This window comes from Cricetulus griseus, chromosome 4 (assembly GCF_003668045.3).
Source record: "Cricetulus griseus strain 17A/GY chromosome 4, alternate assembly CriGri-PICRH-1.0, whole genome shotgun sequence".
Lineage (NCBI taxonomy): Eukaryota > Metazoa > Chordata > Mammalia > Rodentia > Cricetidae > Cricetulus > Cricetulus griseus.
Window position 1 is genome coordinate 3695381 of NC_048597.1, and position 27474 is coordinate 3722854.

The following is a 27474-nucleotide window of genomic DNA, read 5'->3' on the forward strand; positions in this document are numbered from 1 at the left end:
GGAGTTTTCTAACCAGAATGACATATCAGGTGTTTGGTTTTTGTCTTTGTTTGTTTTTCTTTAACATGGGAAAACATTTTGTATAGGAGGATGGAAAGCAGAATTCTAAAGTACCCTAGGCCCCAACCCCTGTAGGGATGTAAGCAGAGACGCATGAGGTAACCCTCCCCGGAACAGCCACCTCAAGCTGCTGTGTGACAGCCCTCACTCTGATCTTCCTGTGTGACAGCCTTCCCTCTGACCCTGTGTGACAGCCCTCACTCTGACCCTGTGTGACAGCCCTCACTCTGACCCTGTGTGACAGCCCTCACTCTGACCCTGTGTGACAGCCTTCACTCTGACCCTGTGTGACAGCCTTCACTCTGACCCTGACCCTGTGTGACAGCCCTCACTCTGACCCTGTGTGACAGCCCTCACTCTGACCCTGTGTGACAGCCCTCACTCTGACCCTGTGTGACAGCCTTCACTCTGACCCTGTGTGACAGCCCTCACTCTGACCCTGTGTGACAGCCCTCACTCTGACCCTGTGTGACAGCCTTCACTCTGACCCTGTGTGACAGCCCTCACTCTGACCCTGTGTGACAGCCTTCACTCTGACCCTGTGTGACAGCCTTCACTCTGACCCTGTGTGACAGCCCTCACTCTGACCCTGTGTGACAGCCCTCACTCTGACCCTGTGTGACAGCCTTCACTCTGACCCTGTGTGACAGCCTTCACTCTGACCCTGTGTGACAGCCCTCACTCTGACCCTGTGTGACAGCCCTCACTCTGACCCTGTGTGACAGCCTTCACTCTGACCCTGTGTGACAGCCTTCACTCTGACCCTGTGTGACAGCCCTCACTCTCACCCTGTGTGACAGCCCTCACTCTGACCCTGTGTGACAGCCCTCACTCTGACCCTGTGTGACAGCCCTCACTCTGACCCTGTGTGACAGCCCTCACTCTGACCCTGTGTGACAGCCCTCACTCTGACCCTGTGTGACAGCCCTCACTCTGACCCTGTGTGACAGCCTTCACTCTGACCCTGTGTGACAGCCTTCACTCTGACCCTGTGTGACAGCCCTCACTCTGACCCTGTGTGACAGCCCTCACTCTGACCCTGTGTGACAGCCCTCACTCTGACCCTGTGTGACAGCCCTCACTCTGACCCTGTGTGACAGCCTTCACTCTGACCCTGTGTGACAGCCCTCACTCTGACCCTGTGTGACAGCCTTCACTCTGACCCTGTGTGACAGCCCTCACTCTGACCCTGTGTGACAGCCCTCACTCTGACCCTGTGTGACAGCCCTCACTCTCACCCTGTGTGACAGCCTTCACTCTGACCCTGTGTGACAGCCTTCACTCTGACCCTGTGTGACAGCCCTCACTCTGACCCTGTGTGACAGCCCTCACTCTGACCCTGTGTGACAGCCCTCACTCTGACCCTGTGTGACAGCCCTCACTCTGACCCTGTGTGACAGCCCTCACTCTCACCCTGTGTGACAGCCCTCACTCTGACCCTGTGTGACAGCCTTCACTCTGACCCTGTGTGACAGCCCTCACTCTGACCCTGTGTGACAGCCTTCACTCTGACCCTGTGTGACAGCCCTCACTCTGACCCTGTGTGACAGCCTTCACTCTGACCCTGTGTGACAGCCCTCACTCTCACCCTGTGTGTAACACCCATAGCTTCGACAAGCCCAGTCGCATGACAGGTATTTCACCTACTCGTTTGTGCCCAGGATTAATGGTAGCTTCTCGGCAGACTTGCTTGGCCAGGGTGGGACCCACACTGCTGAGGTGGACAGGGCAGTAGAGCAGCTGCATTTATGGACTTCAATCGCCTCATCCTTTTCCCATCTCCATGACACCATGGGAGTGACCTACTTATAAAATGGGCTTTCCTACCAAGTTGCAGTGAAGGGCCTGCACATACAGTTGAAGTACCATCACAAAGATTGTCTCCGCTACAGGCTGAATTGTGTCATCCAAACTGTGAGCTGAAACTCTCACCCCTCGCACCACAGAACAGGTTAGCATGATGGTAGGAGGTCATGGGGCCCTGCCCCATTTTGCCCAGTATGTTTATAAAATGATGGGGCCATGAGAACCCACACACAGAGGGCTGGCCACATGGTAACACAGGATAGATGCCATCTGTGCCAGGGGTAGAGGCCTCAGGAGGAGCCAGCGCTGACACCCCGAGCTTGGACCTCCAGCCTCACTTTATAGAGAAATGAATGCCTCTGGTTACAGCTACCTGGGCTGTGGTAATTTATTGTGGCAGCCCTAGGAAACTCATCTAGTCCCCACGAGGATCATGAAACACAAGGGTCCTCAAGAAACAAGAAGCCAGGAGCCAAGCAGCAGCTAGACACTTGTATGAGAGGAGAGAGGGCAGCTTGGGTATCAGGCTGGGGTGGGGGTGGGGGACCCAGCACCCTTCACTCTTCATGGAGAAGGAGCATGGCTGTGGGGATGCTCAGGTTAGTCAGCCGGGACCTCAGACTGGGGAGCTGACAGGGCCCCAGGGAGAGGTGTCATCTCTGTATACAAGAGACCAGGAGGTTATTGGAACCTGGCTGACAAGAAGAGGAGCCTGAAGAGGGACTGAGAAGTTGGCTTTGGTGCTGGCTGATGGCCGCTTCCAGCTGTGGACACCTGCTCTCCTGCTGGAGACCTTGCTTAGGCAAAGCCCCCTCTGACCAGACGGGGAATGAGTCAGGGGATTAATGTCACTCACAAGCAGTTCTCAGCCAAGAACGACAGGAACTGCCATGTAGAAATGTTGGTCACTCTTTCCTCTTTTACCCCAGTAACTCAAGTGGGCGCCTCCCACGGGCTCCCAGAGATCCCAGGACTGAGAACCATGATAGCAGCAGCAAGTGGGGGTCCCTATGCCTTTCTTTTTGAGACAAAGTCTCATGTATCCCAAGCTGGTATCAAACTCTCTGTATAGATAAGGATGCCTCCCTGCCAGGCGTGGTGGTGCATGCTTTTAATCCTAGCATTCAGGAGACAGAGGCAGTGGATATCTGTGGGTTGGAGGCTAGCCTGGTCTACAGAGTGTGTTCCAGGACATCTAGAACTACACAGTAAAACCCTGTCTCAAAATCACTACATAGATAAATAGATAGATAGATAGACAGACAGACAGATAGATGAGGATGCCTTGAACTTCTGATCCTACTGGGATGGAACCCAGGACCTGTGAGTCTGGGTTGCCTGCAAACAACCCCTTGTCAGAGTTCCCTGAGGTCCTGGCAATATCTTGAGATAGGAATTTTCCCATGAGAACTCTGGCTTTCACACTCACACACATACATGCCTATATACCTTTACATATATACATAAATATGTACTTACAACATACACAGAACACCACACACACACACACACACATACATGCCTATATACCTTTACACATATACATAAATATGTACATACAACATACACAGAACAACACACACACACACACGCTCACACACAACATACACACACACACATACACGCTTACACACACACACATACATGCCTATATACCTTTACATATATACATAAATATGTACTTACAACATACACAGAACACCACACACACACACACACACATACATGCCTATATACCTTTACACATATACATAAATATGTACATACAACATACACAGAACAACACACACACACACACGCTCACACACAACATACACACACACACATACACGCTTACACACACACACATACATGCCTATATACCTTTACATATATACATAAATATGTACATACAACATACACAGAACACCACACACACACACATGCTCACACACTCACACATACATGCCTATATACCTTTACACATATACATAAATATGTACATACAACATACACAGAACACCACACACACACACACACACACACACACACACACACACACACACGCGAGCGCGCACGTGTGCACGCATGCACGCAAACACTCATGCACATGCTGTCCCTAGCCTTCATCTCTGTGTGCCAAGGTGTAAGGAATCTGGTCATGTCAGCTCTCCCTATGGAGTTGGAGAGAGGAAAACAGCCCAAACGATGTTCTGCTCACCAACCCCTGCTCACACTGCATAGCCAAGAGGACAGTGCAGCCGCTGGACCTGCCAGCTACCTCCAAGGTTGCCAGAAAATGTCCTCTAACATCTCTTAGCTGATCCAGAATGAAACAAACACTTGGACATAAACCAAGGCCACACACAGAAGCCCCCAGCTTGCGCAATCACCTGCATCCCACTAAATATCTCAGGACTTGCTACAGGCCTATTGGGGATACACTACAGGCAAACAAAATGTTTTATTCCAGCCAAATTATTCTCTGGATTCTTGAAGAAATGTGCCATTTCTTTAAACACACCTGCTCCAAACCCTGAGGTCCACAAACTGCCTCCGTGGGCAAATCAAACCCTGCTGGCTCACTTGAGAAGCCAATCCCCCTCAGGGTAGAACATAAGGTCTCTCTGGCATCCCAGAGGGGTGAGACTCCATCCCAGAGCAGCGGAACTCTGCTGAGGTTTGGTTCTCAGGTCTGCCTATGTGACCTCAGGCCAGTGGATCACCCTCTCTGAACTTCATCCTCCTCAGAAGTGAAATGAACATTGTGAACGCAGGATCTCTCTCCCAGGCTGCTAGTCTTGTTTAATTTCTTAATCCAGTGCCAGGCCACACACACAGTAAGGTCTCCTCGCTGTTCTTGTACTAATGCTGCTGGTATTCATAACTGGGGTCCAGATCCCATAGAATAGCTGGGCCGCCAAGCCCACAAACTAGAACCCAGACCACTGGGGTCTGGCATTGTCACTGAGATCATGCTTGCGTGTGGCAGGTACTGGCAGCAGGGGCCATCGTTAGCAAGGGGCAAACGAAGTCACACTATGCTTTGTGATTCACACACACACCTGCAACAAGCAGTAGGCTTGTCCCTTCCCTGGCCAGCTGCCCCGGCCCTGTGGCTCGATACTCACGGAGGTGGTGTGCATAGCGGAGGTGGAAGGTGTCACAGCCGTGAACGTGATGGTACAGCGTCTTTTCTATCAGGTCTTGTGGCTCATAGCCTGTAAGCTCTGTCACCCTGTGGAAGGACAGCTGGTTCGTGAGTCAAGCTGCTCTTAGGCCCCTTCCTTTAAACCAGTGTTTGCTTTGCCAACTAATCAAGTGTGAAGAGGCCCAGAGGTGGGGATGTTGATTTTGGAATGATGTTTTCTTACAGGAAGGAAGTCTTTGAACTCTACCTCAGGGTAGGTTGTAGAACTGTGAGCAAGAACTTTCTGGAAACATGGGCTACCAGCATGTTTGGGACGACTTAGCAACTAGACCTTTCTTGAACCCTGGCTGTCTGTGGGCATCCAGGGAGATGCTTTGATACAAACATTGGGACAAGCCTGTGTGATGGGGCAGAACCTCTCTGGGGTCCCGTTGGGCCAGTCCTTCGTGAACCTGTTTTGTTCTATGTGTGGCTGAAGGCAGGAAAGCCCAGCACACTCCCCTCACCCTGTCTCTGTCTTCCAGGACGGGATTATAGGCTGAGCTGCCATCATGCTTACACAGCAGACCCTTTGTCCACTGAACCAACTTCCTGGCTCCTTCATTTGTTTAATTCTAATAAAATACACATGCCATAATATTTATTGTCTTAACCGTCTCATGTGGATGATTCAGTGGCATTAACTGTGACATTCACACTGTACCGTGATTGTCTTCCCACACTCGCTCATCACCCCAAACAGAAGAAATTCCTCACCTTCAGAACAATGCCTTTTGCTGGGCGGTGGTGGCACACGTCTTTAATCCCAGCACTCGGGAGGCAGAGGCAGGCGGATCTCTGTGAGTCCGAGGCCAGCCTGGTCTACAGAGCGAATGCCAGGACAGCTAGGGCTACACAGAGAAACCCTGTCTCAAATAAAATAAAATAAAAGGAAGAAAAGGAAAAGAAAGAAAAAAACCCCAAAACCAAATTATGCCTTTCATTGTTCCTTCCCCTAAACACCACCAGTCCATTTGTCCAGCCCTTGTCCTCCGTTTAACTTCCTGTCTCCCTGAACTTGTGTGTCCCAAATTGGAATGATGCCCTGTGTGACCCTCTGGCTTCTGCCTTCTCCTTCGTATGGGATGATGTGTTTAAGGTCCACTGTCATTTGTAGTGTGTGTTCAGAACACGCCTTTCTATGACTGAATACTACTCAGCTTCCTGTAGACACCACGCTTTACTTTTGTTTATTCCCCTTGTCTGTTGATGGGTGCTGAGGGGGTTCCCACTTCTTGGCTCTGCGTTGGCTGTTTAAATCCCTGTTCTGCATTGTTAACCAGGTCTCCAGAACTTATAGCTGGGTGATTCCTACTTCTGGGGATGACAGAATAACTGTTTAAACCTGGTGTCCATGAGGGATTCTCCACAGCCACGCCATGCCCCCCCACCCTGAAAACGGTGCATGACTGAAAATATTCCAGCAAGAAGGTGAGGTGCCCACTCTCCTCAGCAGTGGACCAGTTTGTCTGTGATATGGTCCCTCAACTCTCACCAAGTCCCAGACGTATTCATCTCCCACACTTTGAACAGAAATGACTGTCAGCCACTAAGCCCTCACCAGTGCCGCGTCGGGCTGCCCTTTCTGTGGGTGACACTGTGTGTGGCTTCACACACTTGGCCTAACCGAGCTGGGAACTGGGCCCTTAGAAGAGGTAGGTGGCCCTAATCATGTTGGTGACAGATATTTGAGGGCAGATGAAAGGGCAGATTAGAGGATTCCAAAAGCAGCAGCGTGGCTGCAGGAAGTCACTTCTGGAGGAGGAGGAGGAGGAGGGGGCTACTGAAGAAGCCTGGCTTTGAGGGCACCGCTCGCCAGCTGTGAAACACTAGTCCTTCACAGACAGAACCAGGGAACGTGACCCCACTTTCCTTCTTTAATCTGCGTGGACCCTGGATCACGAGTCTCTTGTAGCCTCAGATTTCCTTGGAACGGCTCTCTGTCTGGCACATATATTCCCATGGTGTCCCTTTAAGATGGGGAGGAAACGGGGCTCCAGGTGAGTACATGGGGAATGTCACTGGCTCTTGCTGTTGGTCCAAGGGCCCGGTGTGGTCTGACTGGGTGGGAGGAAGGTGAAGACAGCTGGCTGGCCCCAAAAGAAACCCAAATGTCTCTGTGGTGTGGACCATTGAGCTAATACAGCAAAGACCTGAACATGCTCAATTATCAGAAACACAGGCACCACGTTCTCATCAAACTATTCACCATCTCTAAAAATTAAAGGGCAGGGAAGGGGCTTGACAGGATACCTTGCTGGGTTGGTCAAATCTCCAGTGTTTGTAGACCTGTCAGAGAGATGTCCCACACTCCAAACATCTCTGGCTTCACCCGGCCTTAACTAAAGCACCAGCTACAGTTTCAAAGTGAAACCACAAAACCCGGAGGATTCGAACATCAGGTTAAGCCGAGTTCTGTTGTGTCTGGGATTGGGCGGCCAGCAGCTGCTCCCTGAGGACCACCACCCTCGCTGCTGTGACTTGGGAGAACTCAGGCCGACTCCCTCCCTGCTGTAGCTCCCGGGGCTTGGATGCTGAAGTAACCACCAGCCTGACTACTGCTTTCCTCCCGGAGCTGGTGCTAGCGGAGAGGCCTTTCAAGATCAGGTTGCTGTAACAAGACAGAAATGCCAGCGACTGTGAAGGGTCCCAACTCCCTTCCTTAAGTGTTTCCTACATGACAGTAGTCTGGCTTCTGAGCTAGTCTCCACCCTTCACTGACAAGACTCTCCACATTTTCAAAGTGCCGTGGGCTGAACAGCCAACCAGAAAACACTTCGGGTCACTCCTCTGGGGATACAATCTCTCCTTCTCCCTTTGAGAGAATTCAACAGGTCTCTCAGGGGTTTCTTGAATTGTCTGAGAAATACAAGGAGGCTGTGTTGGCGAGTTTTATGTCAACTTGACACAAACTAGAACCATCTGAGAGGAGGGAACCTCAGTTGAGAAAAATGCCTCCATAAGATCCAGCTGTGGGACATTTTCTTAATTGGTGGTTGTTGGGGGAGGGCCCAGCCCATTGTGGGTGGGGCCATCCCTGAGCCCTGGAGGTTCTGGGTTCTATAAGAAGGTGGGCTGAGCAAGCCATGGGGAGCAAGTCAGTAAACAGCACTTCTCCGTGGCCTCTGCATCAGCTCCTGCCTCCAGGTCTGTGCCCTGTTTGAGTTCCTGTCCTGACTGCCTTCAGTGATGAAGTGTAAACCCTTTCCTCTTCAACTTGCTTTTTGGTCATGGTGATTGTCATAGCGATAGTAACTGTAGTTCCACAAGTTCCCAAATAACCACTCCAAGGCTTAACATTGATTACAATTGACCAATGGCTCAGGCATATTATTGACTAGCTCTCACAATTGAATTAACCCATTTTTACTAATCTGTGTATCAGCACATAGCCATGGCTTACCAGTAATGTTCTGATATCTCACTCCTTCTGCAGCTACATGGCATCTCTCTGACTCTGCCTTCTTTCTCTCTGTAACTCTGGATTTCCCACCCGGCTCTATTCTTCATGGCCATCGGCCAAATCAGCTTTATTTGTCAACCAATAAAAGCAACACATATTCTCGGCATACAGAGGACATCCCACTTTGAAACTCTGAGTAGTAGGACAGAGGCAAAGAGAGGACAAAACCAGTTGTTTCCTCTTCAGTCGTGACCTTGAAAGACCCATGTCCAGCCCACTTTCAGAAGAGCCCTGTTGTACCCACCAGTCTCTGAGGAAGCTCACACGGTCCCCAGCCTGCTGACCCTGCTCCTGCAGGACACAAAATAGAATTTGCCCCCATTCAACCATCCCAGAAGGTGCTGGCCAATGCGTTCCACTTACTCTTTGCGTGGACTTTTAAGGTGACTCTGTATCTCCTGTCACCCCAGCTTTCTCACTTCCCAACCCTTTGAGTGGCTTTGAGGAACATGAAGATTGAGCCTGACTAACTTCATGTCTCCTGACCCACCCTGGGCCAGATAGATTTATGTCTTGTCAGAAAAAGAATCAGTAAGTGGGCAAAATGTTCACTTTCATGTTTTTTTTTTTTTTTTTTTTTTTTTTTGGTTTTTCGAGACAGGGTTTCTCTGTGTAGCTTTGGAGCCTATCCTGGCACTCGTTCTGGAGACCAGGCTGGCCTCGAACTCACAGAGATCCGCCTGCCTCTGCCTCCTGAGTGCTGGGATTAAAGGCATGCACCACCAACACCCGGCTTTCATGGGATATTTTAATGCCACATTCTTCCTTGCTTTGTAAGTTGTGGGGGTTTTGTTGTTATTGTTTTGTTTTGTTTTTGGCTTGGTTTATTTGAGGCAGTTTTGCTCTGTAGCCAAGCTGGCTTTGAATCTGCCTTAGGTTAGCCTGGAACTCATAATAATCCTCCTGCCTCAGGCTCACTGGCAATAGAATTACAGATGTGAGTCTTTACACTACTTTTCATTAACTTGAAAAAATAGAACAGGAGAAAATCAGTAGCCAGTGCAGTAATGTGTGCCCATAGCCTCAGCTTCTCACAAGGCTGAAGCAGGGCTCTTGGAGTTCTTGGAAGGACCTTGGCCTGTGCAGCCAAGGAACCCACAAGCCAAGTGGCAACACAGCCTTGCAGGTATCGGAGGCTTTGAGTTTTCAACTGCTCCATGTCTGCTGTCTACTTTCACCTTTCTGAAGCATGGCTGACTGAGACATTTTACTGAGCCACAGCAGAAGAGCCCTACCAGCTAATATCTGTGGAGACTGGGGACATTCCAAAGCATGTGGGACACCAGTATCAAAACACTGAAGATGTCTCATAAAATATAGCTACCAGCTATGAATTAAACAGTAAAATTTCAAAGGACAGGTGTGATGGCCTTTAAAACCAGCACTGGGGAGGCAGAAGCAGTTGAAAATCTGTGAGTTCAAGGCCAGCCTGGTCTACAGAATGAGTTCCAGGATAGCCAGGGTTGTCCTGTTTGAGACCCAGTCTCAAAACAAACAAACACAAACCATATAACTCTGGAGCCTGGAAGCCCACTCCAGGTAAGGTCAGAGGCAGCTCCAGCAAGACCTCCTGAAACAAAAGCCAGGCTTCTGCCTCCCTTCCCCAGCCAAACAGTGACACAGTGCCCACAAGCTGCAGTCAGGCCTCTCTCTAGGGAAGGTGGGCTGTCTGCCCCCTCCGCCCACTGACTTAAGGTGGGCTGTCACAGAGGTAGGAACTTCACACACAGCTCAGAAGGGAAAATCCAAAGTCCTACCAGTGTGATGGAGAGATGAGGGAGGGCTTAAAGCTTCCAGGAAGGGAAAAGGAAAACAATATGTGATGGTGTCTGTCTGTCATCCTCACACTCCAGAGGAGGAGGCAGGAGGACTGAGTAGTCTCAAGGTCATCCTTAGACACACAGAGAATTTGAGGCCAGCCTGGGCTACTCGAGACCCTATCTCAAAAGCGAGCGAGCGGCTGGGGGAGGAAGGAAGGAGGAAAGGAGGAAGAAAGGAAGGGTTCTCTTACATCACAGCATGTGTTAGGTAGGTGGTTAATTAAAACAAGTCCCTGCATCCTGCCCATCATGAATTCGTTCCCTTCATGACTAACCCCTGGCTAATCTGCACTCTTAGTAGTTCTTACTTCTTGTTATAGTTTGCCTCAATAACATGTGATCTCAAGGACTAGTTCTCACCACTGGGACCTTCCGGGATGTCACAACAAGTGCCAGACTCACCTGGAATCCAGGAATATGAGCTTCAGGTCGAGGCTGGCCCTAAACATGAACATGTTGCTGTGCAGCTTGATCTCCGTGATGGCACTGGGTGGCAGGGACTGGCCCACGGCCACCAGCCCCACGATCTGGAAGCAGGAGTCATAGAGGGACACGTCCAGCATATACTGCCTGATCTTCAAGTAGCCACTGCAGTGGATGACCTGGGAAGGAAGGAGGGCACAGGCTCAGTGGGCACCACTGCAGGAGATGACCTGGGAAGGAGGGCACAGGCTCAGTGGGCGCCACTGCAGTGGATGACCTGGGAAGGAAGGAGGGCACAGGCTCAGTGGGCACCACTGCAGGAGATGACCTGGGAAGGAGGGCACAGGCTCAGTGGGCGCCACTGCCCTTGGCTCAGGTTTTGTGTTTTTGTTTTTTTTTTTTTTTTCTAAATGCTAGAATATGCATCAGCCCATTTTCTGCAGAGCTGTAATTGTCAGCATGCTGACAGAAGCCTGATTCGCTGATCAGGAGAAAGGATCTAACATCTCTCCTCTGCCTTAAGAAACAAGCATTTCCTATCCAGTCGGGTGTGCAGGAGGATGTGTTGATGTTTTGTTTATGATCTAAAAAATAAAGCTTTCCTGAAGATCAGAGTGCGGAGTTAGCACCAAGAGGCCAGGCAGTGGTGGCACACACCTTTAATCCCAGCACTCAGGAGACAGAGGCAGGTGGATCTCTGTGAGGTCAAGGCCACCCTGGGCTACAGGAGATCAAGTCGGTCTAAAAGAGAGACAGAGCTCACACCTTCAATCCCTAGGGAGGGGGACGGGAGTGATATGGCAGAGAGAAGACTATGAAGCAGGAGACGGGGTGCATCCCAGTCTAGGCAGAAGGACTCCAAGGAGACAGACGCAGCTGGATTCAGTCTTGGGATTTGTGGGGACAGGATCGCCCCTTCAGTCTGAGCATTGGTGGAGGTGAGAACTCTCTAGCGGCTGGCACCTTTGCTTCTCTGATCTTCAGCTTTAACCCCAATATCTGTCTCTGGGTTTTTATTATTTGTGCTACAGGAGGAACACTTACTAACACATGATGGATTTGCGTGTAAACGCATGGCCAAGTTTGACTCAAGAACACGGCAAAGACATGCTAGGGAACTAGTTGCCCCTCTATGAATGCTTGACAGTAATTAAAATGTTTTCCAGCTCCCACTGGGATTAAAACTGACATTTCTGTCAGCCAGTGTGTTCTTATCACTTCAGAAAATTAAAAATTATCTCAGTATAATTTGTATTTATTTAAATTCTTTTGGCCCGTGCTAGGGATTCAAACTCAGGTCCTCATGTCAGCATGGAAAGGATTTTACCAACTGAGCCATCTTTCTAGGCCAATGTATGGGACTTTTAATTTGCTTATAATTCTAATTTTAATAAACAAAAAGCTACCAGGCAGTGGTGGTGCACACCTTAATCCCAGCACTCAGAAGACAGAGGCAGGTAGATCTCTGTGAGTTTGAGGCCAGCCTGGTCTACAGAGTGAGTTCCAGAATAGTTAAGGCTGCACAGAGAAACCCTGTCTCAAAAAACAAGACTATATAAATAAATAAATATAAATAATAATCCAGAGTATCTGTTCTGTTCTTGAAGAGAAGCCCTCTGTAATAGCTAGAGAGCCAAAGACCATACTGGAGAAGCCATACAGTGTCCAGGGCAAATGAGGCACCCAAAGGCACCTGAACCACCTTACACTCACGATTAAGCGTGTTTGCCCTGTAAACACATGAAACCCTACCAGGACCATGACTGCTAAAACAGTGATCATCTGAGCCCTTAGCTCTCTGTTTCTGTGGTCTCTATGTCTATCCCCCATGCCCCACCCGGTCCTGGGTCTCATGTAGCCTAAGCTACCTCAAACTCACCACATAATGGAGGATGGCCTTAAACTTGTCCTTCTGCCTCTGCCTCCCAAGTGCTGGGGTTACAGGCATTCACTACCACACCCAATTGATGCAGTGATCGAAACCCTGAGGATCGAACCCAGGGTTTCCTGTGTGCTAGGCAAGCAGTCTGCCAACTGGGCTGCATCTACAGCTCACACAAATTCTCTTTTCAAAAATTCTTTTCACAGGGCTCACAAATTTACAGAGCTGGAAGAAATCTTAAAATCTCCCCATTCTAGCCTATTCTCCCACTTTACTGATGAGGCAACCAAGGACAAGACAGACAGGTGACGTGTGGATGTACAGTTGGACAGCTGACAAGTGGCAGAAAATGGTAAATTTCAGGGCCTCCCGAGGAATATGTTGTTGGGGTCAGGTAGAGCTAAGTGTGTCATGCCCTGGCTCAAGGAGGCTTTGTGACTGGGAAAAATGAGAAGTCTATCCCTCAAGCCGTAAAAGCATGATATGTAGGAGTGCTGGGTGTTGGTGTTTGCTGGTCTGTGTGAGACCCTAGGTTTAATTCCAGCCGTGCCAAAAGTAACTACGTAAAATAAAAGTGAAAAGTGGGGTTAAGATCAGGGTCAAAGGAAGAGTTCACTGGCGGGAAAATGCCAGGCTGAGAGGCGGTGTTCCAAAAAGAGACCCGAAAAAAGCCTCACAGCACCCAAGTCCACCTTCCTCCTTTTCTAAGGGGCAAGTGAGAAGGGGGTACCTGCTCCAATGCCTCCATCTCCAGAATGGCAATGGTACACAGCGCCCAACCCCCCTGTAGGGAAAAACAGCACAGGAGACTCCTCCGAGGGTGTCTGCCGGGATCCCTGGCAGATTGTCTGGAACCCATCCTCCTACCTGGAAATTGCTGTCTCTTAACACTGAGGGACTGCCAACTAGCCATGTCGTCTGTCTGGTCCTAGATTCCAGAACAAACCTCAGCAAGTAGCATTATCTGGTGGAGAAGTTCAACCAGGGAGAACCATGGGCTTCGCTAGGAAGTCTCGGCTGTGCCACTGAGCTGGGCACCCTGTCCCTTCTCCATGTACCTCCCATTCTTGAGGATAACAAGACCAGTGCCACTCCCTCCAGAAGATCAAGATGGCCAATTGGATGTGGAGCTGCAGAGACGGCACTGCCTGGCTCGTAGGGAGGAAGGCCTGGGTGGTTATTGTGAAACGTGGTCTCGGGTACCGGATTTAGTTGAGCATTCCAGTAGTAAGAGCAACATCTCTGTAAAGCAACTGCTCACTGCAGCTCTGGGATCCTGTCCCGGAATGTGGACGGATGCTCCACAAGCACAAGGGGCAGCTGATCCGTGGTAGGCAAAGTGGAACTCATAGATGCAGGGACAAATGTCTCTGCTAAGCCACTGCAATCCTGGTCTTATAGGATGAAATCCAAGCAGCCTGGAGCATCCGAGTAAAGTGCCAGGTCTTTGGGCTCATAATCCACCCTGAGCCTTGCTCAATACTCTGTCCTGACAGAGGTGATCCCCCATCCTGTCTCCAGCCTCAAGTGTGAAGCAGAATGAATGTAAGATGCAGAGTGAGTACCGGGCCCGCCATTCCCACCCCGCCAGGAGCCCAGTGTACCTTGTATCCACTGCATGTCAGACCTGCGTTCCTTTTTGCCAAGACGCATTTCATTCGAAGAAAGAAAGACCGCTCGATCTCATACTCTGAAAACGGAGGTACAGTTAGACAGGCTGTCATCCTGCCCGCTCCCCAGCAACCAATCCCCAGGCCTGGCAGCCAGGGACTTCCTTGTCCATGGACAGGCCCTGAACCAGAAAGCTCTGCCAACAACCAGAGTCTGAGTGGGGAGGGAAAGAGAGCTTGCCCATCCCAACGTGGTTGCCAAAAGTTTGAAGAAATGCAGCCTGAACCACGAGTATAGCCAGAACTTTGGGAACCGATGGGTTTCCAAGATGCCTGACACAGTGACATCTTCCCTCTTGCAGGCCACAGAGGAACCGACTGCTTGAGTCGTTGGAAAGACCCACAAGGGTCTAACTCCCTTGAAAGCACAGGTACCCAATGCCAGTCACTTAGCACTTGTGCCGGGCAGACGGAGCCAGCTGCAGGGTGGGCTCTGAAACACTATAGCCGGGTGACATGGCTGTCACTTTGGAACATCCTTCCTTTCCTCACTAGGGCTTCTCCCATCATGGCTCAGCCATTAGCTGCTAAGCCATCTACGGGCCTCTCCTTCCTTCCTTCCTTCCTTCCTTCCTTCCTTCCTTCCTTCCTTCCTTCCTTCCTTCCTTCCTTCCTTCCTTCCTTCCCCAGTCCGCACACAGGAGAATTTTGATACCTGGAACTATAGCCCCAGGTACACAAGAGATCTAGTCAGCCTCACGGGGCTGCCTGCCGGGAGAGTTGCAAGGCCAGGGCCTCTGGGATAAGATGTGTATCTTTCTAGCACTCATCATGGCTGTAATTTAAGGAGGTGCGTGCGTGCGTGTGTGCGTGCGTGCGTGCGTGCGTGTGTGTGTGTGTGTGTGTGTGTGTGTGTGTGTGTGTGTGTGTGCACATGTGTGTGATGCCCAGGGCTTCTGAGCCGGTCTGTGCCATGGCACACAATTTGAAATCCCTGCTCAGAATGCTTCCAAACACATAAAATAGATTACAAAAGAAACCAGCTTTGTGGGGAAAAAAATTACCAAAAAACAATTTAAACATGGCAATATGAATATAACTATCTGCCTATCTAGTGTGTTAAATTAAGATTCAGTCACGGGCCTCATCACTCGGTAAGTTTCCAAGTATCCACCGCATAAATGTTTTGACATATCCGCAGTGTCTGTGGTAACAAAGCCGGGGTTCTGATGACCCCAGTGTGGTTGGAAGCCTCCGATCACGTCCAAATTAAATGCTGAGTTGCACCTAAATTACACAGATGCGTTTTCCCCTTTATCTCACATTCTCCAATCCCCGATCCTGTCCTCAGAATCACCAGGCTGGATCTAGACTCATGACAGGCAGCACTGGAATTTTAAACCAGGAGCATGTGAGGGGAACAGCTCACGGCACGTAGTAGGGACTTCATAACTGTCAGTGAAAACACAGAGGCAAGCTGGGGACAAAGTGGCAGAGTGCTCAACCAGCACGCACAAAGCCGTGGGCTTGACTCACTGCAAGCAAGCCGCACAGAGCATAGGTGTAGCTCTACACACTGAGTGGGTGCTGCCATGAGCCTGACCCACACCAGCCCACTGGGAAGCAAACCCCATGGTTAGAGTAAGAGCATGACCTTGCTTCATTCTGGTCTCCTGTGGTGTGGAGGACGAACCTTGGAGCAGGTGATGGTGGAGCGGCGGGTGTGCTGTAAGCACGGCCGTCATCTCGTCGTGGTCGGAAGGGTGGATGTACTCATAAATACTGTTGCCCGTGAGCTCCACCTGCAGAGGGAGGGAAGGTGGACACATCACAGGTCTCTCCAGGGTGGGTGCAAGGGGCAAGAGCACAGACCTGGTGTGCCAGCGGCTTCACATCCTGCCAGGGACAGGACTTGTGGCTCACACCTTGGCCACATGCAGAGGTAGAAACATGCTGAGCTCTGAACGGTGCCTCCACCCTGACCCGGAAAAGGCCAAGAGCACAGGCTTGAGCTTCCTGAGTCCTAAGCAGAAGAGGCACAAGGAGGTGGCACCCATAGAGAGAAGCCTGGGCAGCGTCCTTCAGACAGAGAACGTCTCAAAACAGACTCACGAGCTGGGGCTCCGTCCTCCCTCACTTTCCTGCTGTGTGAGGGGAATGGCCAGCTGGAGACCAGCTGCCTTGAGCCCTCTGCACACCCTGGAGAGCCACATCCCCTCAGAGGCTGACCAGCTGGGAACATGGAGGAGGACTGCCATGCCACTCAGACAAAGGCCTCTTCTGTGTCAGCACTGAACCATGGCCGCGGGCACTGCCAGAGCTCCCTGGTGTTGCTAAGGTGTGTCTCTGACCCTCCTGGTCTGAGCGGACTGTTTATTCCATAACTCTGCAAAGGGTGTGGCTGTGTCCCTCTGCATGACCTGTGACCTGAGGGGGTGGGGATTACACAACAAGAAACAGCAGTTGCTTCCTGAGGTTGCTATCTCAACATTTGGACATCACCAACTCCTGGACACACCCCCAGCAGGGAACTCCCACAGCAGGCCTCTAGGAAGAGGGCTGTGAGCGGCCTTCTGTTTAGTCCTTCTGTGCGGTGATAATGGATCTTATATTTAGAACTACAATCAAAAGGGTGAGAGGCCCAACATGCACATTGAGTCATCATAACCAGTGTTGCTCAGGGTGGGATGAATTCCAAGAGAGCCAGTGGACTTCAAAGCCCAGCCAGTGCAGGGAGAAACCCAAAGCCCACCAGAAAGTGCCCACGGTCGGCAAGAAACAGGGTGGATCCAAAGACTTCTCAGCCCTGCCCAGGCAGAGGGCAAATCAAGAAGACAGAGACAGGCTGTGCAGCCAATGCTGTCCCCAGCCGTGGACGCTTTAAGTGGGTGGTACTGAGCGTTGCTGTGGTCACCTGATCATTTGTCCAGGGGTGACTCTGATGGTACCACCTCAGGAAACAGCTTAGTGACATGCTTCCCGGGACCCACAGCTTCACACTTCGTATCCGGCCTGAAGAGGCGACTGCTTCCCCGTCCTTCCTAGCCAGTAGCCAGCGCTTCCAGTTTGTCAAGACCTGGAGTTACTTTGCCTTTTGACGTAAATTACATTCCTAAGTCTTGCCCTGCAAATTGCATCCACCGTTCTATTTCCTGCATCGTTTGTGGAGTCTTCCCTCGGAATATTATGCAAACGGCAATGTGGAATCGCCGGGTAGAACTCTTCCATGCCACACTGCAAACCTGCGGCCTATGTGAAAACAGTGCATGCAAGGAGGACCCCAGCTAAGACTCCTGTCAATAGTAGAGGATGTCTGAACTGGCCTACCCCTGTAATCAGATTGATGAATACCCCAACTATCGTCATAGGGCCCTCATCCAGTAATTGATGGAACCAGACAGAGATCCACAACCAAGAACCAGACAGAGCTCCGGGAATCCAGTCGAAGAGAAGGAGGAGGGAACACATGAGCAAGGGAGTCAAGATCAGGATGGAGAAATCTACACAGACAGCTGAACCAAGCTCCTGGAAACTCATGAACTCCAGACCTACAACTGTGGAGACTCCAGGGGACTGAATTAGGCCCTCCATATGCGGGAGACAGTTGTGAAGCTCGGACTAGCTGAGGAGCCCCGGGCAGTAGGACCACAATACAAACCTGGTACATGAGCTGGCTTGATGGAGCCCATTCCCTATGGTGGGATGCCACGCTCAGCCTTAATGTATGGGAGAGGGGCCTGGCCCTGCCCCAACCGAATGAGTCAGAGGAGAGCCCTTACCCATGAGGAGGAGTGGACAGGGGGTGGGCTAGGGGGAGGTGAGGGGGTGGGAAGGAAAACTGTGGTTGGAATGTAAAATAAAATAAAAAAAATTAAGAATGGAAAAAAATTAACTATAAAAAAAGAAAATATAGTGCATGACTTCAAAAACATCTTCAAATTAAATTTGATTATTCTTTTATTACTTTTATTACAGGTGTGCATTGTGTGTTGGGGGGATGTGCACATGTGGAGATGTGTTGTGTGTGTTGGGGGAGGCATGCACGTGTAGAGGTGTATTGTGTGTTGTGTGTTGTGTGAACTGGGGGAGACATGCACATGTGTTGTGTGTTGTGTGCTGGGGGAGGCATGCACGTGTGTTGTGTGTTGTGTGTGCTGGGGGAGGCATGCACGTGTGTTGTGTGTTGTGTGCTGGGGGAGGCATGCACGTGTGTTGTGTGTTGTGTGTTGTGTGTGCTGGGGGAGGCATGCACGTGTGTTGTGTGTTGTGTGTTGTGTGTGCTGGGGGAGGCATGCACAGTGTTGTGTGCTGTGTGCTGGGGGAGACATGCACGTGTGTTGTGTGTTGTGTGTTGTGTGTGCTGGGGGAGGCATGCACGTGTGTTTTGTGTTGTGTGTTGTGTGTGTTGGGGAGACATGCACATGTGTTGTGTGTTGTGTGCTGGGGGAGGCATGCACGTGTGTTGTGTGTTGTGTGTGCTGGGGGAGGCATGCACGTGTGTTGTGTGTTGTGTGCTGGGGGAGGCATGCACGTGTGTTGTGTGTTGTGTGTTGTGTGTGCTGGGGGAGGCATGCACATGTGTTGTGTGTTGTGTGTTGTGTGTGCTGGGGGAGGCATGCACGTGTGTTTTGTGTTGTGTGTTGTGTGTGTTGGGGAGACATGCACATGTGTTGTGTGTTGTGGGTACTGGGGGAGGCATGCACAGTGTTGTGTGCTGTGTGCTGGGGGAGACATGCACGTGTGTTGTGTGTTGTGTGTTGTGTGTGCTGGGGGAGGCATGCATGTGTGTTTTGTGTTGTGTGTGGTGTGTATTGGGGAGACATGCACATGTGTTGTGTGTTGTGTGTACTGGGGGAGGCATGCACACGTGTTGTGTGCTGTGTGCTGGGGGAGACATGCACAGTGTTGTGTGCTGTGTGCTGGGGGAGACATGCAAATGTGTTGTGTGCTGGGGGAGGCATGCACGTGTGTTGTGTGTTGTGTGCTGGGGGAGGCATGCACGTGTGTTGTGCGTTGTGTGCTGGGGGAGGCGTGCACGTGGGGAGGCCAGCGGACACTTTTTGAACAGGGTCCTCTCCTTGGCCCCCGGTGGGTTCTGGGAACTGAACTTGTCTGAAGAAGAACACGGGTGACTCCTTCACCACTGAGCATCTCCCGGGCAGAAGATTTCACTAAAAAGTGAATAAAAATCATTTTTCTTGCACGACGGTTCCCTAAAAGGTTTGAATTAAGCAGCCACCTTGAGATCACCTTTCTCTGAAGGCGTCTGGGAGATTCACTGCCAAGGCCATGGGGAAGCCCACCCCGAAGCTGACTGGCGGGCGGCTCCTTCTGGTTTTCCTTCCTTCCCTCCACCAGCCTCCCCGTCTACCCCCACCCCAATTTCAATGGCTTGTTTTAAAAACAAAATAAACCAGAGGCGGGGTGGATTTTATGTGGCCCAAGTATTTCTCCCTTATTCACTGTTTTAGAAGGAAGTGAGCATTCAGTCTTGGCTGGAGTTCTGTTTGAAAACAGCATACTCAAGAGATGTCTCTGCAGACATCTTGGAGACTCTCACCCTGCCCGTGTGATTGCTGGACAGACCTGCATTTGTAATTAAACCACTTCCTCTGGTCTCAAAGCTCCTATTCTCATGAAAGGGGTTGAGCACAAAGCAAGCCAAGATGAAGGACTTGGACTTTTGAGCTCTGGGGTCCATTATAAAATGAATGGAGGCAGGCGTTGGTGGCGCATGCCTTTAATCCCAGCACTTGGGAAATAGAGGCAGGCGGATCTCTGTGAGTTCAAGGCCAGCCTGTTCTCCAGAGCGAGTTCTAATGCTACACAGAGAAACCTTGTCTTGAGAAACCAAAAAGTTAAATAAAAATAAAATGAATGGGATAAGTCTAAGCCTGTCCAGGAAACCCCATAGCCTTCAAAGAACGGAAATGTCTTCATGGAAAAAATATGGAGTGATGTATAACAGTGCTGACCTTAACTCAAAATCATGGTTGACGTGGTGTTTCCTGTATCTAGATATGTATATGTGCTTTTGAACACTGAAGGAAATGTGGCTCTCTCACCCCAGCCCCCAATATGCAAAAGTGCATAGGTATGTATGTGTCTAATGAAACTCCGAAAGTCTCATATCTCAGTCTTATTAGAACAGAACTTCATTGCTATGTTTTAGTATCTATAAAACCCTGATGACTACAAAAGCAATGGCGTTCCTGCTAAGAGCTTTTGGACACTTTGCTGAGTAGTTTCTTGTTGCCCAGAAAGCTGATATAAGTTAGACACTAAAGGGACAGATTCTGTGTGGAAAGGCAGAGTCACTGGGCCCCTGGGAAATGTGCACGGCTCTGCTGGGGCGTCTCGCTGAGTATAACAGATGAAGCATTTTAGATTAAGATGGTTTGAGCTTCAGGGTTCAAGCTATGTAAACAAACATAAGACACTGCCGTTTATTCCTGAAGAAAAGGGGATTCTGTCTTGTGCCCCTTAAAGCCATCGCTGCTATTTTTATTGGCCAGTTTCTGGCATCCTTCTCAAATATTGCATTTTTCTTTATGTGTCCCATAAACAGCTATTTCACATATGTGTACACATCTTTGAAAATGAGTATTAGTTACCAAGACATTGTGTAATATAACTTAGTTATATTTAAACCATATGGATTCTTAAAATGTATACTCGAGTTCCCCTTCCTCAAACATAAGTAAAAAGATCATAGTAACAAATTGAAGGAGGAAGGGAAGGAGGGGAGTCCTTTAATGAATGTTCATGGGTAAAGATGCCCCCCACAACACCCATTAAGCATGTCTGTGTGTTTTATGGATGAGCACAAACACCGAGTAGACCTTGAGCCTAAAGAGTCTCTATTTCCACACTTGGAGCTGGGCTGAGGACACAGCTCAGCTGTGATTGTTTCTGTTGTTTTCAAAAGAGAATTTGTTTACTAATAGAAAATCAAAATAGAGGAGTAAATTCTCCCCTGAGAAATAGATTTCTTATTCCAACATTCATTTTTAAAATGTAATAATGGGCTTTAAATGGAGATGGGCTTATTAAACATGAAGGATTGCTTTTTACCCCAGCTAGATAATTCTAACAGAGCAGTCCCTTTCACACAGCCGTGGCTCATGGGGCTTTTGCTCCCTGTGGCCCCTCTATGGCTGAATGTAACCTGAACCCCACAGAAGTATCACCTACTCGGATGATGTCACTGTAAGTTCTGAGAACACCGAGTGGATGTCACCATGCAACTAGAAGCTGCAAGGGCCTCTGGCTGTCACTCATCAGAGAGCATTTGTAGGACCTCTAAGCTTGATCTGGGAACCCATGGCCTCATGTCACATGCCTACTACTGAGCTACACCCTAACCCAACATTTTTGTCTCTAGTGATCTTATTTAAGAACTGTCTTTACATAAAGTTAATAACATGAATGATTGTCACATTGGCTTCATTTTTTTAAGAAAGGGTTTCTCTGTGTAGTCCTGGCTGTCGTAGAACTCACTCTGTAGACCAGATTGGCCTCAAACTCAGAGATCCTCCTGCCTTTGCCTCACGAATGCTGGCAGTAAAGGTGTGAGCCACCACTACCCAGCATGCAAAACATGTTTTTAAAGAGTATTTGTCGTGGTACCCTTTCAGTACTTCTCTGTACTATTTAAGTAAAGAAGAGAGAAAAGTCTGCAGATGTGCCTAGCTTACCCTCTGTGGCACTGATCATGAGCAGAAGGTGGATTTGGGGGCAGATTTTGCTGTTGATGATTTAAACAGCTCACCATGGATAGACCCACAACATCAACAAAGGGCTCTGGGAGCTGCTGACTGGGGCTCACAGCCTTACTTCGGAATCAGGAAGAAATCTACACAACTGGCTTGGCTTCACTATTGAAACTGCCTTTTCTTCAGGCATGCATAATCAAAAGGAATCCCCCTCCAGCATTCTGCAACATAGTAGCACGAGGCCTCTCTCCCCTTTCAAAAGTGGAGCTACCAAGCTTTGTTTCTGAGCCTGATCAAAAGGAAACTCGATACACAACTCATGTGGCCGCCTGGCTCTCCTTCTGCTGAGCTAATCAAGAGCAGGACTCAGGTCTGTCACCTAGCCCACGCTCTGGTCATTCTTAATTAGAGTAACTATAGTCATCCATCCTAGTGCCCCATGAGAAGAGAAAAATGACCAGCTGAAGCTGGCTAGTGGACCAAGACACCTACTGGAAGAAGTGGATACCCCAGGACCAGCTGAGGTATCCAAAATATTCCAAATGACCGGCTAGTCCTAACTGGTACCAGTGCAAAGGCTCTACACCTGGGTTCAAATGAAATTGCTAATAAATTACAAGATATTTATTCAATCTGTGCCTTCAGAGAGGGTCAGAGGCATGATTTTAATATTTAAATTATCATTCCCAAACATTAAGTGCCTGTCCAACCAGAATGATGAAAACTATATAACTGATCCCCTTTTTTTCATTCTGACTTTGAGGGAGCTCATATCTAAGTTTAATATTCAATAATAGTGACTTTATTATTTTAAAAGACTACCGAGCCTAAAAGTGCATGTAATGTTTTGTCATATTTATGACATTATTGTAGGACTAACAGCAATTTTACAAATTGCAAATAAAACTGAAAAATAATCCGATCAAGGTAAATCAGGAGAATAAACCAGTCTGGGTACAGCTAAAGGGCCCTGGCTAGTTCTGCTTACGATGATCTAGAAATTTATAGAAAAATAACACAAGACATGTCTCCCTTCCTCCTTCTCTCCCTTTTTTATTTCCTGTTTTGGGGATTGAACTGGGGACCTTGGTGCAGTCTGTGCTCCACCACTGAGCTCTGTTCTCAGCCCTATAGACAGTAGATTTCATGTTGTCAACAGTATTTCCAGTCTTTCAAGTGTGTCAATCCTATGAGTCCTGAGGTACAAGACTTAAGCCTTAGTATTCAGAAGAGCTGGTCTTATTTTTTAAAGAAGGGAGTGAGGAAGAAGAGGGAGCGAGGAAGCAGGGGAGGAGGTGGAGGGAAGAAGGGAGGCAGGGAGGTTTGGAGGGAAAGAAACCTCTACTCAGCCTTTAATCCCAGCAGCGGCAGATGGATCCCTGTGAGTTCGAGGCCAGCCTGGTCTATAAGCTACACAGAGAAACCCTGCCTCAAAAACAAAACAAAACCAAAACCAGAAACCTCTGCCCATCTGTAATGTGAGATTCACTTACTTGGCTTAAGTAACACAGAGACACAGACCCACTTGGACAGGAAAAGGACATGCACAAGAGGGGGTTCTATACCAGTGACAAAACGTTTAAAAACGTGATGCTTAGTAGAAGCAGACACCCACAACTAATCACTGAACTGAACTGGAATCCAGATGCAGAGAGGGACGAGTGAAGAGCAAAGGGGTCCAGACCAGGCTGGTGAAACCCACAGAAACAGCTGACCTGAACATCGGGGAGCTCTTGCTCCCCAGACTGAAACTGGGAAACCAGCATAGGACTGATCTACACAGGAACATGGATTTCAGTGAGGAGACCTCAAAAATCTACGGGACCTCCTGTAGTAGTTCAGTACTTATCCCTAGCATAGGTGTGGACTTTGGGAGCCCATTCCACACAGAGGAATACTCCCTGAGCTAAGACACATGGGGGTGGACCTAGGCCCTATCCCAAAGGATATGATAGACTCTGATGACACCCTATGGAAGGCCTCACCCTCCCTGGGGAGCAGAAAGGGTATGGGATAGGTAGGGTTTTAGTTGGGGGGGAGGGTGGTAAGGGAGGACAGGAGGGACAAGGGAACGAGATTGTCATGTAAAACAATCTTGTTTCTAATTCAAATAAAAAAATCTGCAAAAAAAAATTGTGATGCTTGAAGGAATAACAAAAGGGACAACAATTCAAGTGGGTTTCCAAATTTGGTGATTTTTCCTGATGGGGAATGTCCTGTATGCTGTAAATATATGCTTCTCTTATTGGTTGATGAATAAAACTGTTTTGGCCAATGGACAGGCAGGATTCAGCCAGGAGGGAAATCCAAACAGGGATAGAGAAAGATAATAAGTGGAGTCAGAGAAATGCCATGTAACTACTGAGAGAGCAAGAGATCTGTGCATCACCGGAAGCCAGGACCACATAGAGACACACAGATTAATAGAAATGGGTTAACAATACAGAGAGAGCTAGCCAATAGGAAGCCTGAGCCATCAGCCAAACAGCTTATCATTAATATAAGCCTCTTTGTGTTTATTTGGGACTAAACACTACGGGACCAGGCTGGAAAGAAACATTTTCCTTTCAATGAGAAAGCTTAACTACAGGAAAAAGCCCAAATTCAGAATCTTCAGGTGTCTCCCAGAGCCCATTCCCCATGTTAACACTAATTCTAGTGTCTTCCATGGTTGTCACATAACAGAGAGAAAGAAACATCTAGTTCTGACTTCTATAAAAACCGTGACTTCCCAAGTGAACTTCTAATATTCATATTTACGGCCATAGATAAATGCTCCTCTCAGACTCCATCTATCGGTTGGCTTCTCTTTGCACTGAGAGGTGGCCACTGCACAGGCTCAAGAGACCAAATAGCATTGACTTCTCAACCTTAAACAGGACAAGTTTCTTTCTGCCACTGCTATGGGAGTAGGGAATCGAAAGGCTGGCATACAAGCATGTGGGGGGGAGGGGCTTGGAGGTCCCACCCCTCGCTGCTGAACTATGGGCTACTGGTCACTGAGGGAAGGGGAGCCATTGCCTTGTCTACTCACTGAAGACTCCACCAGGCTTCAGTGAATAACTTCAAGCTAACAGTCACACCGAAGGCTCCAGTTAAACTCAGTGGGTTTAATAAAAAAGACAGGAATATGGAATAGGTGGACAGGTGTTGGTTGGGCTGTGAGGGAGGAAAGAGTGTGAAGGGACAGAGCAGTTGAGGGCATTGTATACACACATAAAATTGGTCGAAGAACTTTTTTTTATGTGACTTGTCACCATGAGTCATGACTGGAGTGAATGGGAGTGACCTTTCAGCCTCTCCCTGGTGGGATATGCCATTAGGCCCTCCAGCAAACTCCCTGGGGGCAGATAGGCTGGTCCACCTCCTTCCTGGGAGGAATGGTATTCTAAAGAAATTAAGACCTTGCACAGCAGTGGTGAGCTATGACGTTCTCTCTCAAGCCTATAGCATGCTTTGCTGAAACCACCGCCAAACTGGGGAAAAAAAAAAAAAACTAAGGAAAAATGGTCCTGGATTCCATGGGAACAACCCATGAGTCCACCTCTTCCCTTTTAGTCTCTCCAGCACACATGTTATACAAAACCCACATTGAAAGGGAGTGTGCCAGGGACTGGAGAGATGGCTCAGTGGTTAAGAGCACTGACTACTCTTTCAGAGGGCCTGGGGTTCAATTCCCAGCACCCACATGGCAGCTCACAACTGTCTGTAATTTTAGTTCCAGAGGACCTGACACCCATGGCAAAGCACCATTCATATAAAATAAACATTAATAAATTTTGCAGGGCATTGGTGGCTCATGCCTTTAATCCCAGCACTTGGGAGGCAGAGGCTGGTGGATCTCTGTGAGTTCAAGGCCAGCCTGATCTACAGAGTGAGTGCCAGGATAGCCTCCAAAGCCATACAGAGAAACCCTGTTTTGATAAACAGAAAGAAAGAAAGAAAGAAAGAAAGAAAGAAAGAAGAGAGAGAGAGAGAGGGAGGGAGAGGGAGGGGGAAGGAGGGGGAGGAGGGAGGAGGGAGGGGGAGGGAGTGTGCCTCTTTGCCTTTTGATCCATAGTGTTGCCTGCTACCACTTGCAGACAGTGAGCTAGGGCAGAAGGGTCCCCTGGGGGAATCTCTTTTCAGTGCCACCTCACAATACTAAGTGACAGGTCAGGAGATATCAGAACAAAATATCAGAACAGGGCTGACCACAGCTGAGATATACTGACACTAACCTCAAAGCAAAAAAGAAAGCAGATGTACAGAGCCCCCTCCCCCCCTCCGTGTGACGCCAAGGAGGGGTTTGTAATCATGGATTATGCTCACACATAAAAGCAGACCTTAAGCCGGTTGGGAAAGGCTGTCACAACTGTTACCATGTACTATTTCAATGGATCCATAGAATCGGGCAGTACCTACCTGGGACAGGCCTAAATGGACAGAAGCCGTCTCAGATATATACATGATCTTGCCATCAGAGGCCACCACAAAAACAAAGCCATCCAGAGTCTGTAAAGAGAAAGTGTCAGGGTAAGAGAAGGCAGTTACACATCAGCAGGGACTCCAGCAGCTAGAAGACACTGGGCTGGAGGAGAAAGGCTGAGGGGTGTTGTTTTGTGGGGCACGGGGTCCTGGGGCCAAACTATATATGCATATTTGTTACATGAAAACTACAAGCACAGGGCCATAAGCACTGCAGCCAAAGCTGTTCACACTGCTCTATTTCCCAAGCCAGGCTCTCAAAGGCTCTCAAAGCACTTTTAAAACAATCTTACATCCACATTACAGAACCATGCAAAACATTAGAGAAGTCCTAACCCGCTCAGTTGGACAGTGTGGCTTTATTGTTTGGGCTTATTTTAGCACTCAGGACGAATCCGGCGTTCTATGGTTCTTCGGGGAACATCTACTGCTCTACAGACTACTTAATGTGGGAACTGGCAGTCTCTTATACTGGAGCACCAATGCTTTATACGCCACAGTTTTCTAGTTACCCCTAAGTACCGTTTGAATAATAAATTCTTAAAATTGCCATTTGCCAGGAAATAAAACAATATGTCCCATTATTCTACCAGACTGTGTCTACAGAATCAAGCATTTAGACTTTGAAAGAGATCAAATGACCTTTGCCAAAGTCAGGGAGGGAAAAAAAAGTATCAATTTCCGAAAAATGAAAACGACTCCAATGAAATTCTGATTTCAGTCTGAATTGACTAACCCTCCAGAAATAATGGAGATTGTAAAAAGTGATTCAGACAACAATGAAAGCAACCACTGCACCATCAAGAACAAAAAGACTAGATACTTTTTAAAAAGAAGAAACTATATTGTATTTACTCATTCATATTTTAAGATCAGAAAACCAATAAATGGGGGGCAATAAAGTTGGTTAAAAAGCTCCATACATCTCACAGTGTGCACCCATAAACATATCCCAGATTAATTTCTGGCTACAAATTCTATTTTTACAGAATGTAATTGAAAGCAGATTACTGTCGAGTTTCTTCAAAACACTTCTTAAAAGGGGTAGGGATGATACAG

General features: G+C 48.8%; 1 protein-coding gene across 1 annotated transcript in view; it reads right to left on the reverse strand.

Annotated features, from left to right (window-relative positions):
• Sim2 (SIM bHLH transcription factor 2) overlaps positions 1–27474 on the reverse strand; it is a 46920-nt gene that overhangs the window by 9607 nt on the left and 9839 nt on the right. The window contains 5 exon segments of the mRNA XM_027415644.2: positions 4977–5083; positions 10721–10920; positions 14228–14313; positions 15927–16035; positions 26353–26442. Of these exon segments, the coding sequence (XP_027271445.2) occupies positions 4977–5083; positions 10721–10920; positions 14228–14313; positions 15927–16035; positions 26353–26442 (592 nt within the window).